The sequence below is a fragment of the Anneissia japonica genome, unplaced genomic scaffold (genome assembly GCF_011630105.1).
Source record: "Anneissia japonica isolate Jap-2015-1 unplaced genomic scaffold, ASM1163010v1 scaffold287941_len684077_cov200, whole genome shotgun sequence".
Lineage (NCBI taxonomy): Eukaryota > Metazoa > Echinodermata > Crinoidea > Comatulida > Comatulidae > Anneissia > Anneissia japonica.
In genome coordinates this window covers 35,774-52,637 of record NW_022713799.1, presented here as the reverse complement: position 1 = coordinate 52,637, position 16,864 = coordinate 35,774, and the positions used below count along the sequence as shown (strand labels likewise).

Genomic DNA, 16,864 nt, shown 5'->3' with positions numbered 1-16,864 from the left:
AATAATAATAAGTCAGACTTTAAGGAAATATCTTTTGTTATTTTTTCCCTTAATGATGTCGTTTTTTTAATTGTTCTCTAATTTCTCCATTGTCTAAGTTCCACTTAATGTAGTAACATAATAATAATAATAATAACAATAACAATAATAATAATATACTGTAATTTATTTAAATTGAGTAAAATACGAAGAAAAAAATAAATAAATGGCAATGATGTCGTTTTTTTAATTGTTCTCTAATTTCTCCATTGTCTAAGTTCCAATTAATGTAGTAACATAATAATAATAATAATAACAATAACAATAATAATAATATACTGTAATTTATTTAAATTGAGTAAAATACGAAGAAAAAAATAAATAAATGGCAATGATGTCGTTTTTTTAATTGTTCTCTAATTTCTCCATTGTCTAACTTCTTAAGGTAGTAACAGAATAATAAAAATAATAATAATAATAATAATAATAATAATAATAATAATAATAATATACTATACTATAATTTATTTAAACTAAGTAAATATGAAGAAAAAAATAAATGAATGGCAAGAGAAGCATCAGGACTTTTGAAAATGAGCACCATTTAGCGGTGGATAACTGAGCTTGTCAAAAATAAACTACAGCCATTCCTCTCAATATTTTTCAACACACAGATAAGGATTAACTGCATTGTCACAGCTACATTTGACACTGTACCGAGATAGTCCTTACCTGCTGGATGTTGTGTACAGTATACAAGCAGAAGCAGAAGCATATACTGTATATGAAGCAGATACTGAACCGTATTTTATTTTTTGCGTATACAATAAAAAAAGAAAGAACTACTCTAGAACATCTATTCTGGACTACTAAAACTCCTTAAGGGTATATAGCCATTTTCAACAGAGCTTGAACTATCAACTTCTTTGCCATGTGGGGTTTTATGATTTTGTGAAGATGATTGGGTAGGCTGTGATGGTCTGTTGCAACCTTGTTCAGAATCCCTTGAGGGTACTGGTGAATGAGTGTGATGCAAGGGTAATGAATGTGGCGGAGGTTTTCTAGATGATGATCCCGCCATGTGATTAGTAGAGTTGCATGGCACCTGACGTGATGTACCATTCGGTTTCATGTATGTGGTGTTGTTTGACTTTTTATGCAATGGTAAATTTGCAGTTTGAATACATCCATTGCTTTTCTGTTGTCTCCTAAGATTAAATCCTTTTGGAGACAACCTTGATTCAGCTAGATGAGTAACTGGTTGACCAGCTCTTGTACCACCATTAACTAAAGAGCCTGTTAGTGTGCCAGAAGAAACTGGTCTTGTACATGGACCACCAGGACCTTGATGTGATCCTTTCATAGGTTTTCCTGCTGTATCCGGTGAGGATCCCGGAGGACCATCATAGAAAGATGGCATCATTGCTGAAGGGATGTAGCCAGAACTTGCTGCACTTAAAGTTGTCTGGTTATCAACTTTATCAACATGCAAAGCACTTGCAGATTTCACATTTCCTTTCAGACTGTTTATATTTGGATTGGTGAAAAGATTTGGAGAGCTGTTGGAGGCACCTCTTGTGTGTTGCTGCAACTGTAAATGATCTACATAACTACTAACATTCTTGGTCTTACTTGCATTATTTGATGGCACACTGGGTCTTGGTAGATTTATGTTCCTCCCATCGACATACCCACCAATATCTGGTGTGACAAGAGGAGGCTGCATGTTCTTAGGGGCACTGTCACTGAACTGATTGCGACTTCCAGGAAAGAATGTTCTTATCACATAATCGTTAATATGGTCATCACTTGTAGTGTGTGCTTCCTGCATACATGCAGGCGAATGTTGTGCACTGTTGTTCATTAACATGTACCCATTTTCAGAAGAATTATTATTTTCCATTAGACTTTCACATAAGATATCTGGCATACTCCTTGATGGTGATAACTCGGTTCTTTTAGTTTGACCTGATGATGTGTCTCTACTATTGAACCCGCTTGTATCAAGGGATCCCATAGAGTTGCTAATACAATGCTGTGGGGAACATTTTGTTATTGAGCACTTAGCATAAGGACCACATGAATCATTTTTACGTTGTGGTGATTTTAAGCGACATTTTTCTCTATTCTTTGATTGGTCAAGACCGCTGTCATCAAATATATTGGTTGGGGGAAGTTCCACCTGCTTCACAATGAGTGGATGAATTGGATCAGATGAGCTGAATGAAATCAAGTTTTCTTGATCTGCTTCAGGGGGTTGTTGGCACTTGAGGTCATCAAACATCTCATGTTCCTCAATGGTGTTATAATTATCATCTCTAATATTGAACTGAAAGAAAAGAAATGTTAATACTTAGTAACTTACTAAAAAATCTCTTTAAAGCACCAGGGGTTTAACTTCTGGAACCACATTAGGGTTTCCCTCATGGACCCTATATAGTGACCCCAGAGGCTTCTGTTTGGTATTGTCTGACCACATGTCAGAGAATTTTGCACTGGACCATCCACTGGACCAGACCACCATCCAGACACTGAGCCAACTGAGGAAAACTATGTTTGGCAATAGCACCTGTGCGGTACTTTCCTTGCCCAAGTTCCCAGGACACAACCTCACAATATCTCTTGAGAAATATCAGAGACATCACCAATACTAACGTATTATTGATACCTATATACATATTTTAGACACTCATCAACATTTGTTGATAATGCTTCAAAGACTGTCACTCCAAATACAAAAATAACATACGTTATATGTCGATAAATCAAGGAAGTTTGGTTCAGGATACGGCTGCATACACTCTGCCTTCTTTAGTTTATTCCATGAAAGGAATCCAATAGAGAATAGAATGATGATGCTGAATGCTAAAATCACGACGATAATCACCACATCTATATAGTAAAATGTAAACCAGGAAAACCTTGAGAAAAATCAATGTCTAACAGGTTAGTCAAGATGTGCAATTCCCCTTTCCCCATTCACATTTCTATACTACACCTATTTTAAATTTTAAATTTTTTATTTTATTATTTTAGCATTTATTTTGCAGAGCAGCAGGTCATGTCAGTGAAATACAACTTTGCTGCTCCCTGAAATTATCTTGAATTTAGGTGTATTTTTAGAAAAAGGGATGAGAATAGAAAAGTGAAGTGGATAGTGCAAACAGATGGAACTATGAGGATAATCTAATGGACCGATAGCTGATGTGATACCCGTAAATTGAATTAATTTACTGTTTTTTAGTTAAGTAAGAGTAGTTAACGGCAGAAAAAGTTTGTAAAAACTGTTTGATTTGGTGATTAAATAATTGATACCTGGAATATGTTCTCAGACAGCATTGTAGAGCACAGCTTGAAGAAGTCTTATGACAACCTATCACATCTACATTTAACTCACATAGGCCCCATGCGACAATAAATTGTATCAGGCTGTGTCGTAAGATGCTGTCTGAGTTTGCCTTAATGTGATCCCACAATGGATATTGGCTGACCTCTTACCATAAGAGTAGCTTGCAGCCTTGATGAACAGCATCGTCTGGGTAGAATTGTCAACAGAATTAGCAGCTGTGATATTCACATAGTAACTCATATCCTTCTGTAGACCTTAGAATATTCAAAAATATATTACTATTATTAGTACCGGTGTTACCTGCATTCAAAAGTTACCTTGTATTACAATCATTAAAATAGTTAATAAGTACTTTTCAGTGGCAGATCCTCGAATTCACAATAGGGGGAGGGGGCAGGGGATGGAGTGTTACAGACGCTGGGTCAAGACTACCCCACCATGGTTGGGGCTGTGGATATGGCAATGACAGATGGCTGGGTATTGCACTCTAATACTTAAAATTGAATGAAATTTTCCCCCCATCACTTATTTTTCAAAAAATCAGAGGGCCTGTTCCGGTCACCCTGCTCCCTTAAAGCAGCCTTTGAGTTTTGAAAAGCAAGGTCAATATTTTTTCATTCCAATTTTCAATTGAAATTATTAATTAATAATTAATAAATGAATAATAATTAATAATTAATTAATAATTAGTATTATTATTAATTATTATTAATATATGCAAATTGTACAAATTGAATAAAAAATTTTATTCAACACAAATTGTTAAATATATTATTATTATCAAATGTTTATAAGATTTTCTTACCTTTAAATGTGAACTCGGTTTCATTGGCAGCTTCTGACGTTGATCGTAAGACACCATGGCTACTATTTTGTAGAATAAGATAATATGCTAAGATAATTCCGTTGGAATATTTCTTCTCCAAGTGCTAATGGAAAGAACATTGTATAATTCATAATATTTATTATATTAATCCAGTTACATAATTAAAGCATTGTCAACTTTTTTTTTTATTGTTGTTTCAATTAAAATCCAGTATATTATTTATTCTCACTAATGCTCTAATAGTAACCCACTATTAAAAGTTCATCTACAATACTCACCTACTACTTTCATACTAAAGGTAGGAGAGTAACCCATAACTCGCAGCGTCAATGTACTCAATTGCGTATGGGTGTCGTCCGTGAATACCTAGCGACCGTAAAGAGGCGCTTACAGTTGCTACATGTTCACATCATTCCACATACTAATCATATGAGCTTCTATACTAAATTATTTATTGACAATGATCTCTTTATCACCAGCCTTTGTTATGAGAAATATAATATTGTATGGTCCAACTTATTATTCTTTTTAAATGTTCAGTCACCCAAACCAAGGCCAAGGACCACTCGCGGTAAGGGGTTAGGATAGTTAAAAAGAAAATGGTTGACACAAGATTTAAAATATGCAAGATGAAAGAAAACTAGAAATCAATCAGCAAGCAAAGTACTCCAAAGAGAAGAGAAGCTGAACGAAAAAATGAATTTGAAAATGTGGAAGTTCTGCATTTAGTATGTTTGCCAAATCAAAGCAAATCTGGTGTTTGTGGAAAACCTATGAACAGATGGCATAAGTTGAAAAAGCCCCTCAGAGCAACGACGATTAAAATAACGAAAAAGTAAACAAAAACGAGCAACATTGTGCCTATGAGCCAAAGGTTATAACCTACTACTACCAAGATCTGGTCCAATCAGATGGATAACTGCAAGCATTCACATAAAATTAGTATTTAGCATTATCCTGGGTTGCTGCAACCTTGGGGTCTCCTGCTCCTTGTCAATGAAACCATTAAACAGCATTTGACCACTTGGATACTTCAGTTCAATTTCGGATATTTTACAAGATTTAGTTACATCTTTAGTAAACCAGTACAGTATTAGTACTGTACACTACTTATCTAGGTATGCCTTTTAGCTGTACTTTACATTTACATCGCATGATGTGACACCTAAAACCGCCAATAAAACTTATGGTGAAAGATCATTTACACTTTGGAACAAACTTCCAGTACACATCAAAAACGTTGACTCTGTTGAATCATTTAAAACATTTTTAAAAACTCACCTTTTTTTGACCGTTTAATTTTTGCAGGATGTTTATTGTGGGTTTTCAGGTGTGGTCTCGCCTTTTCCTTACTCAAGGAGATGTGTATAAGAGACAGGCATTGTAGAGCACAGCTTGAAGCAGTCTTATGACAACCTATCACATCTACATTTAACTCACATAGGCCCCATGCGACAATAAATTGTATCAGGCTGTGTCGTAAGATGCTGTCTGAGTTTGCCTTAATGTGAGCCCACAATGGATATTGGCTGACCTCTTACCATAAGAGTAGCTTGCAGCCTTGATGAACAGCATCGTCTGGGTAGAATTGTCAACAGAATTAGCAGCTGTGATATTCACATAGTAACTCATATCCTTCTGTAGACCTTAGAATATTCAAAAATATATTACTATTATTAGTACCGGTGTTACCTGCATTCAAAAGTTACCTTGTATTACAATCATTAAAATAGTTAATAAGTACTTTTCAGTGGCAGATCCTGGAATTCACAATAGGGGGAGGGGGCAGGGGATGGAGTGTTACAGACGCTGGGTCAAGACTACCCCACCATGGTTGGGGCTGTGGATATGGCAATGACAGGTGGCTGGGTATTGCACTCTAATACTTAAAATTGAATGAAATTTTCCCCCCATCACTTATTTTTCAAAAAATCAGAGGGCCTGTTCCAGTCGCCCTGCTCCCTTAAAGCAGCTTTTGAGTTTTGAAAAGCAAGGTCAATATTTTTTCATTCCAATTTTCAATTGAAATTATTAATTAAGTAAATGAAACCATTAAACAGCATTTGACCACTTGGATACTTCAGTTCAATTTCGGATATTTTACAAGATTTCCAGACACACAACGAAAGAGGTTAGTTACTATTTTCTACTATGTTAGTTACATCTTTAGTAAACCAGTACAGTATTAGTACTGTACACTACTTATCTAGGTATGCCTTTTAGCTGTACTTAATTACATTTACATCGCATGATGTGACACCTAAAACCGCCAATAAAACTTATGGTGAAAGATCATTTACACTTTGGAACAAACTTCCAGTACACATCAAAAACGTTGACTCTGTTGAATCATTTAAAACATTTTTAAAAACTCACCTTTTTTTGACCGTTTAATTTTTGCAGGATGTTTATTGTGGGTTTTCAGGTGTGGTCTCACCTTTTCCTTACTCAAGGTAATGTCGTTGTCTCGGCAGCGCATGGTAGTGGAACCGCAGGCTTATCCTGTGGTGGAAAGTGCCGGAGCCCAGCATCCTGCCTTTTGTGGATTACCTGCGTGTAAATTGCCTGATTGAGACAATGACATTACTTTGACATCGGTGGGTGAGACCACTTGAATGTCACCATCTCCTGCATTGCTGCTTTATGTTGTTGTTAAGCGCCTAGAGGTTATTAACATTAGGCGCTATATAAATATTGATTAGTAGTACTATTATGATAATCATATAAATATCACATGAGCACATGCAACTTTACTTTAAACTCCTAGCTCACCTTCCAGCGTATGGTGATACTTCTTGTATTACCTTTGTCGTAAGTCTCGAAAGTAGCATCAACTTGTCTCTCTGGCTCTAAATCATTTAAAAGAAATTCATGTAATAATTTAAATCAAAAAGTATTCTTCCTTTGTAACATAAATATAGAACAGAAAAATTAAAGATTAATATTTTTCAAGATTATATATTAATAACACATACAGTCCTAATAATAAAACATTATCCGGGCACAGGGGCGGATGCAGGGGTTTTGCATTAGTTGCCTTGATTACATGTCATCAAAAAAAAAATATAGGCCTATATAAAATTAAGAAAACACCCAACTTATAAAACGTATTCAATTTCACTATAACAATAGATTTGTGATTTTACCTTGTACTGTATTGTTTACGGCCAATTTGATGCTAGGAGGTTCAAGCCTACTTTATTATTTTCAAGACTGTTAATAAATCATAGGCCAGACAGGGCCTACCTTACAATTTAGACTGTATACGGTATTATGTTTGGCCATTATGCCAATAATTATAGCTATCGGTAGATTTCCCGTTGGTTTATAATCTGGTGGTACTGGGGAGGAACAACTTCCTGCTCCACAACAAGACATCCATTTATAGAAGCCTTAAAGAAGAAAGCCTAAAAAAGTGGCCTAGATTGACACAAGACCAGCTGACTTTGGCTTTGAATATAGAAAAATTAAAACGCATTAATAGAGCATAAAATGTACACAGTGTTCAGGTAAAAATTTGTAAGTTTATGTAAGTATTATATTAATAGTTTAGGTCGTATTATTTGCTCAAGACTTAAATCAAAATCTTTTATGTTAATAAGTTATATAAATTTAGTGTTAAAGTATTACATTAAGAAATAGAATGAAGGAATAATAGCAGAGATACCCGGAGCGGCTCAAATTGGTACCGAAAATGATATAATATTTATAATTAGTAAATGTTAGCCACATATCATCAGAGGTCATGGCGCTGAGCCTATCACGTTACATAATTAAACATATACACTGTATAAAAATAGATCGGACGGCCGCAGAGGAGGAGGAATACTGCTACTTATTGATGCAAATATACAATCATAACGTCTCCATCAATACGAACAGGATGGTATGGAATGCATATTTATTGAGGTATCTCTTACAAGAAGAAAAAAATCATAATTGGACTTTGTGTACATGCCTCTGAATTTGAGCATTGGGAAGTTTAAACAACTTTATTGCACACTTAAAGCTGCTAATCTTATAACAAAATATTGTTGATAGGTGACTTCAACTTACCAGGCATCAAGTGTCAAGATATACGCCTCCCATGACGAATAACAACAATTTTTTATTGTCTCTATTTTAAACCATTCTGTTTATACCAGTGCAATTATTCAAAAAATCATGGTAATAACATACTAGATTTAATTGTAAGTAGTCAAAATTTTACTACATCCGTTTCATGTGAAAATTACATTTTTGACTCTGATCACAGTTCTATTTGCTTTTAACTTTTAATTTTCCAAATGTTTCATGGTCAGAATCAGATGAAAACAGATTACTATTTAACTACAAATAAATGGATAAAAATAATTTAATTAATACACTATCTCATGTGTCATGGGATACACTCAAATTGTGCAATAATTTTGACAAAGCAGTCAATAATTCTTATACCTTTATTTCAGCTGTAATTAAGGATGTTGTCCCAATGGTTAGACCAAGGTGCAATGGTTCGATGCTGAACTCCATTGCCACATTATATTTCCTTACTTTACGTTATTGTATTCTGTATGTTATTTTTCTAAACTTGTATTTCATTAGGGTCATTTATCATACTTTCTTTTCAAATTGTTTATATTTAGTTCAGTTTGTGTTTCTTTGTTAAAGGGGCAGTTTGCCCTTTAAGGTCAGAGAGATTCTTTTCTTTTTACATGTCCCTAACCAGCAGCAGGCCCAAACGGCTGACGGCTAACGGGTACGATATCGTGCAAAAGTATGTACCTGCTGTAGGTCTAATGTGTACACATATGACATATCTGGCTAACATTTAACAATTAAGAATTCATTTTCAATCTTTACTGCAGAAAATAACAAATTTTATATTGAGTAGGCCTACATTTTTTCTTTTAAACCGTCAATAAATCGCAAGAGTGTTGGGGACTCTAACTTGATGCACGCAGTGCCGTGCGTAACTATGGCATAGTCGGTTTTTTGTTTGATATCTCTTTGTGCGCCGACAATTTGTTAATAAAATATGCTGCGCATTGTCAGACGTAAGACTTTTTATAAGTTAAGTATCATGCATTACATGGTGAAGCAGCTTATTCTGAAAGTGCTCATCCACAGACAAGTGTCAATAAAATTCTTGTTGTCTGATCGTAAAAAAACACTTGTTCTGGGCGTCGGGCAAGTGGGTTCGCTCATGTCTGCGTATTTAGTGAATTAAATTGCACTGCTTGCAAAATTTTATTGTAATGATCTTCCAATACTGTACTGCTTTTAAAACTTTACATATAAAGTGTATATAATATTGTTATACAGTCGACTCCGCCTAAGTCGAATCTAATGGGACTGGCATAAAAAGATCGAGTTATACAGATTCGTGTACTCAATGCCCACAAAATCAAATTTCATGCAAAACCAAACATTTTTTTAAGTCCCAAAATTATTCCTATTCTTCTTTTAATAAAATACTTTCCTGAAAACATGAACTACCTATTCTGAATCTCGGACGATTTTTCCAATTCAGGACGGTAACACTCACTGGAAAAACCAGACGATAGTTAAATAGACATCGTTTAATGACCAGCATACCAAACACTGTGAAAACGAGACGCTTAGCTGTACTCGTATTGCCATGGAGATTATCTGTTGATTAACACGACACGCCAGTAGACGTTTTGTTGGTTAATTATGAAGTGAAATTTAGGTACACATTTCAATGTTTTAGTGTATATTCTTGCTTTTAATCCTTAAAAACCATTTGGAATCAACCTGAAATAAAGAAGGTACTCGACAAAGCAAGTTCCTACTGGTTACTCTTTTTAGTAGACGTCTAATTCAAATTCGTTAGATTCGTCAATGAAAATTGCAAATGCACCTCAAGATGCCTATTCAAAACATGTTGCTAATTTTAATTAAATAATTAAGAAATTTGTATTAAATATAATTTGTTAGGTTTATTTAGATTTGACTCTAAAATAATACCATGAGGGTTTCTTATTTGTTTTTTGCTTTGTTTTATAAAATTTATTTAACAAAACATTCTTGATTACACCGAGCGTGTTTACTGTCACGCACTATGAAACTTTGGGCGATCTGACGTCATCACAGCCGAAGCACTTGTCTATTAGATGCAAAACACCTCATGAAAATGGACCAATTGGCGGGCAGGCAGAGTTTTTGGGGGCGCGAGCTATTGTTTATTAGTGCATAGTGTCATAACTGTGTACCAAATACCCTTTCACTAGGCCTAGTCAAACGAATCCAATGCTTTGATAAATTAATTAAATAGCTAGGCCCAGACTACAACATAAGAAATTACATTGCAGTCAAAAAGTGGGGTAAACCAACCCACTTAAAAATGTTTGGGGGGGGGGGAAGGGAACATGTCACCATTTCCCCATGGCATGCGCAATATTTTACTACCTTAAAATCTACTGAATATTTTTGAAGTGCGGACAGTGGCATGATTTGACTAAAATCCATAGATATACCATTCGTCTTGCACAAAATTAATCCAATGCAAACACAGATTTTATTTACTTAACTGGTATATTTTTTCAGTTGCTAAGATATACGACTTTGGCAGACTCGACTGTACTTACTTGCTTCATCAGTGGTATAATATGCAGATTCTGACCAATTGCTAAAGTTGACATACTGTCTAGCTCTCACTTGTGCCATGTACTTAACAAACGGCTCCATATGGTATGATGAAAAACGATATTGTGTGTCTTCTTCAATATCCTTTTCTGCCGGTAACTATGAAGAGCATCAAAATCCAGTTACCATATGCACAACATTATGTCTAATGTTTCAAATAGTAATAAGGAACCCCTATTATTTGTATGTATATAAATGTTAATTAACAATCACAATTGAATGAGGTTGAAGACTGAATCAATAATATTAATTGTTGTTGGACCAGGTGGGTAGTAGATTGTGTATTTTTATAGTAAGAATGTATGGTATTTATTGTTAACCGGAAATAAATAAAACAAAATGAGTATCTTTTAAATTTTTGTGATCAATATTAATTCATCTATGACAAATATTTATGATTTGCCCTTATATGTATGGGTAGGATGGAATTATCACACCCATAAATGGGCTTATCACACAAATATGTCATATCTAATTAGTAAAACAAAATGAGTGCCTTTCTTTGTGATCAATATTAATTCATCTATGACAAATATTTATGATTTTGCCCTAATATCAATAAGTAGGATATGGCATTATCACACCCATAAATGGGCTATAACACAAATATGTCATACTTTAATTTACCTCTTCCCATACACTATTGCTGACAGCCTTGTAACGAACTTTGTATTTCAGCATATGGGCATTATAATCAAAATAGCCCAGAGGATAATTCCAACTAAGAAGCAATTCTCCATTCTTATTCTTCATAAATTTAACACCAGTAGGGGGGTAAGGAATTCCTGCATACAAAATTAGAAATATATTAAGATACAAATTATTATTATTATTAATTACATCTATACATATTTCTCCTGATGCAAATCCAGTTATTGTCTATTTCATCACGACAATAATAATTACTATCAACACTGTAGTACCCGCTGCTTACTTGGACTTGAATTCAACCCTGGCCATCAGGTGCAAGCTTGGTGGTCTAGAGGTATGATGCCATGCTAGTGATCTGGAGATCGTGGGTTTGAGTCTCACACGAGAACAACTTGCGATTTTTTCCCCAATTGTTTTCAAACATACTGAGTATTCAGTACATTTCCACGTAAGGTAGGGCAAATTACACCTATACAATAATAATAATAATAATAATAATACAGTAATAAAAATAATAATAATAATAATATAATAGCAATAATAACAATAGCAATTCAATCAAAAATACTATAAATATCTGAAAATAAAACCTACTTATTAATATTAAATAACAATATACCATACAATACAATAATGTTATTCCATCAAAGTTCATTTAAAACCAGTTTATTACATTTGCATACATTTACTTGACTGATCTGCTTGGGCTGGGGTAAGTTTTTTTGTTTTGATTTTTATTGTTACAACTTGTACCCGCTTTCTTTATTTGTGTGTTTTTCTGTTTATATCCTGTTATTGGCATTTGATTGCTTTTCATTTCATTTTATTTATTCGTCTCAAAATACAATTCACATAAAATATCATACACAAAAAAGACGGAGAGACAGGAAATCCAAAAAGAGAACTAAATCAACTGTCAAGTGGATTACCTGTTGGTTGTGGTTTTCGAAATAAAGAAATTAATAAAGAAATAGGATTTAGAGAGGTATGTTAAGTGGAGAATTTTTATATATATTTGAACAAACCCCCTTTCTCCTACTGGCGCTGCCACTGTTGCTTCCACTGTTGCTATCAAGGCAGTGGCATATCTAGAAGTCTTGAATTGGGGGACTGATGGGGTGCGAAGGTGAAGTGGAGGGGCTTGATGATCAGTTAAGGGGTGCTAATTCGCAAAATATGGTGATTTTTAACTACTTGACCGTGATTTTTTTTTGGGGGGGGGGAGTGGGAGAAGGCGCGAGTAATTTTTTTTTAGGAGGGGCGTGTGCCCCGCGCCCTCCCCTAGATACACCACTGTATCAAGGTAAATGTCATACTGCTAGACACAGAGACCTAGGCATAGGCACAGATATCATACCAGAGTGTACTCTTTCTCTCATACACCTAACTTTTATGCAGGCGTCACTTTGAAGCCTGGACCCACCCTCCTCAAGTCATCACCTTTCTTCACCTGAACAAATTATTCATAATGTCATGATTTCACCATCACTTCACTTGCTTCACCAAAAATATAGGCAAAGCATCACTCTATCTGAAAATCTGTTCAGATTTAACCCTTTGACTTTTTTTCATAGGGTGAAGCTTCACATTTTAAGTTCTTGGTAGCTCTGAAGGTTCACCACTGTTTCATCATACTGGCCATTTGCATAGTTCAAGCTTCATCACTGTTTCACAATATTGGCCATTTGCATAGTTCAAGCTTCACCTTTCAAAAGCTTCACCAATGGTTACTTATTACTAGATCTGTCTCTTATACACATCTCTACTCAAAAAGTATGAAGTCAACCAGGTTTGAGATAGATACGGTGACATATTTTTATTTTTATAAAACTTTAATAAAAAAATCGATTTGTGGAAAAGGAGTTAGTTTAGTTTGGTTGGGTCATGAAAGGGAGGCAATCAGTAATTTTCCTGGTTATTTGATTGAAAATTAAATAGCAATAATAGTCACAAAAGAAATGTTATATACTAATGAACATTATATATTTTTTATTACATTTCAAATTTAATTTCTCTGTTGGCCTAAATAATTTTTTGGTTGGCTGAAACATCCCGTTACTCAACAATTATATTATGACAACATGCATACAAATCCCCAGGCATACACGACTTCGTCGTGGGTGTCAGTGTCACTGAAAAAAAAAAAAAAAAAAAAGAGCGTTCACAAAAACGTCACTAGCTTCATGCAACTTACTGTCAATAAAATATGTCATTTTGAGTCTATCCAATTTCAAGTAAATAACCAAAATAAAATGCCCATAGAATGTTCGTATTTCGATGGGTCGACAAATTGGATAAAAATAATAGTATTTTCACTTACCAGAATTCTGACATTACGCCCCATGTTTATGACAACAACGCACATGTTCCGTATTTTATCTTGAATCTGTTTTACGGAATTTCGTCTTATGACGAAATGCTTCATTTAATTATTATATATTATTTTTAATTTGTATGCATTATAATACCAACATGTCAATTTATTTCACTATAATATTGCAATATTATGTTCTATAAAGTTAGTTAATGTAAAAAAAACACCTTCATCCCAGAATGGATCCATTCTAGTTGTTGCAGGGAAGCGTCATTGAGGAGAGGAAGACCTCGTTTTGACTTTTGACCAGTCTTCAATTCTGGTCAAATATGTCGAAAAGTCTGTAAATATTCATAATATAATAAGCCTGTGTATATAATAATAATAACCCAGGCTCAGTTTTTTCAGCAATCTATTATTAATTAATCAAAAATTACTTACTATTCTGCCATATATTTTATTTATTTGGAACGAGATGGTTTTGAGACGAAGTAACCGAGGTCAGCACATACTACTGGCCTAAGCATGCGCTGCGCAGGTTGCCGACACGCTTCATGATTTCGTAGTAAACTTGGCCACCGAGCCGCGTGTAGCCTGAACGAAAACGAAACACATTGCCGTTCACGATAGTTGTTTGAAAACAATAACCCACAATGATTTCCACATTTTTTCGACATGACTGATGTAGTGGATTCGATGTCACATCACCATAAAACACAAATTATTCGTCAAAGCTTCACACCACCCCCCCACCTGTCTCTTATACACATCTAGATGTGTATAAGAGACAGCACCAAGGTACAGCTCCAGTCTCCATCAACATTGCAGGATTTGAACCCAGGATCCTACAGTAGGATTGCAAGGCAAGCATCTTAACATTGCAGGATTTTAACCCAGGACCATGATTGATTGATTGATTGATCGAACAATCTTTAATATCATAATTCAATGTTGTATGACAAATAAAATGTAAAGCACTCTCCACATTATCATATTTTATGACATATATGGGCATGATGTTGTCATATTATACCCAAATATGGGCATATTACATTTATTTGTCAGATGAAATTTGATAGTGTGGACATTACTTTACAAAATGTATGTGATACTCACTGATATAATTAAATGTCAAACTCTTTGTAACAGCCACACTTCCTAGAACATTGTAACTTAAAATGGTGAGACTGCATGTAGTTGCAGAATTTAGGCGGTCGTCCAAATTGCATGTGCTATTAGTTACCTTGCCAATTACTGTTGCACCTCTGTATAAAAAAATTGTGAAAATTTATATCAAGCAAACAGAATAGAACTGCAAGAGGCCCGCCCTCAGAATTTCGTTGGAACATAATCCTATTTCAAAAAGTACTACCACAAAATAGAGGGCGCCCTTCAAAAGGCATGTTTCAAACTTTATTAGAATTCTAATAGGGCACCCCTATCTTGTAGTGGTACTTTTTAAACATTTCATTGTGTACATACAAAATCAAGGCAGTTGGACCCCTGCAATTCTATACTGTTTGATATGTTCTAGATATACCCCTCTTGAAACATGATATGATAATCCCCTAATTGCGTTCGATGCCAAGTTAGAGCCAGATAAACAGCCAGCAGTTTCAGGCTGTTGATGTCACACGGTGGAAAGGCTTGTTTAATAAAACATCTACTGTATTTTACGAACCTGTACTACCAAGTGGTATTCGTTCAAAAAAATTGTAAACTACTGTAGAGAAGGTGTGAGTTTCCACTACCTAACCTAGCCAACCAGTACCAACCAACGACAGTGCAGCAGCGTGTTCTATCGCAATCTAAGTAGTAGATTCTCTAGGCCCTAGCTAAATTTACCTTCGATAAAAAACGAATTATTTTAATCGCTAGGTAGCATTCTTCCATTTAACAAAATATTTTTTTAATTTTCATTAAAACGTCTGTATACTTTATGGACCTTTCTGTCCTGTTTTGTAGTTTTTAGATCGCTCAAATGTGTTGTTTACATGCACTTCGCGAAAATCTGGCTTCGCGGTGTCAAATAAGTTGCTGACTTCCACACACTTTTTTATTTCGTCATCGTAAACATGTGCGCTCATTTTAACGACTGACGTTGGTGGTAGTTCGTTGAAACTGAATTAATAGCGAAATGGAAAAGATTGAATTGTCAATAAATAAATACAACAAATCTGATTTTATTATTAACGTTATTACTTGGTCGATGATGCAAAGGGCAAAGGTCATTGGTAATATCGACTATTCGTAAAACGGACTTTTGCTGGGTTTTCACCCATAATATTACAAATAATTTCTGAAAACCAGACTAATGAGACTACTCCGATGCTGTTGTTAGAATTGTTGGAGTAAGTTGTTGCCAGCCAGAATATCATAATGGTGGTACAATACAACAACGCTGGCTTAGATGCCTACGTTACGTAATCGTGTCCTTGTAATCCGAGCCGACTTTACCGTTAAGCAAGTTAATTTACCGTTATTCTAGTAAAGTTAAGTCACTTAACTTAAGCTGTCTCTTATACACATCTAGATTATCTAGCTATAATTGAGTGGTTCACGTCGAACTTTTAACTAGTTAAGTGGATGTATATCTAGATAAAAGTTCAACGTGAACCAGGCTATTGTATCAAGTAAAAGTGTTAATCATTATCATTTATTATTGCTATTATTATAATAATAATAATAATATAGAAATTTATATAGCGCCTTTTGCCAAAGGATACAAGGCGCTTAGAAAATGTTTATTGTATCAATGCTAGTCTATAAAAAGAAACCAAAAAGAAAAACTTACTGATAATTTTCATAACAAGTGCAATTATAGTTGGTTTGTAGATTATTTTCTGAATTAGGAATCGGTGACCACTCGCATCTATTCTCACCTTGGTAATGTGAATAACAATGCAAGTTCTCAACTTTAGGAGGAATATCTGAAAACCAGAAAACAGGATGACATCACATCAAATACATGCTGACAGAATTGTGCATCGCTGACACAACGTTAGTCTAGTGCGAGGTGTGGAAAGACACCCTCGCTTACACCCAGCTCTCCCTCGCGCTAACCTGGAAACAAATTTGCATCTGCCCTGTTGTGTAG

At 34.8% G+C, this 16,864-nt stretch overlaps 1 protein-coding gene across 1 annotated transcript in view; it reads right to left on the bottom strand.

Moving 5' to 3' along the window:
- Positions 1–435: 435 nt before the first annotated feature.
- The window catches only part of LOC117108764, a 19,084-nt gene continuing 2,655 nt past the window's right edge, over positions 436–16,864 (bottom strand). Inside the window, exons 2-10 of the mRNA XM_033250912.1 lie at positions 16,562–16,697; positions 14,884–15,032; positions 11,430–11,587; positions 10,745–10,901; positions 6,927–7,003; positions 4,134–4,257; positions 3,478–3,582; positions 2,729–2,871; positions 436–2,308 (exon numbers count right to left, since the gene is read on the bottom strand). Of these exons, the coding sequence (XP_033106803.1) occupies positions 836–2,308; positions 2,729–2,871; positions 3,478–3,582; positions 4,134–4,257; positions 6,927–7,003; positions 10,745–10,901; positions 11,430–11,587; positions 14,884–15,032; positions 16,562–16,697 (2,522 nt within the window). The 3' untranslated portion in view covers positions 436–835. The remainder of the gene's footprint in view (positions 2,309–2,728; positions 2,872–3,477; positions 3,583–4,133; positions 4,258–6,926; positions 7,004–10,744; positions 10,902–11,429; positions 11,588–14,883; positions 15,033–16,561; positions 16,698–16,864) is intronic.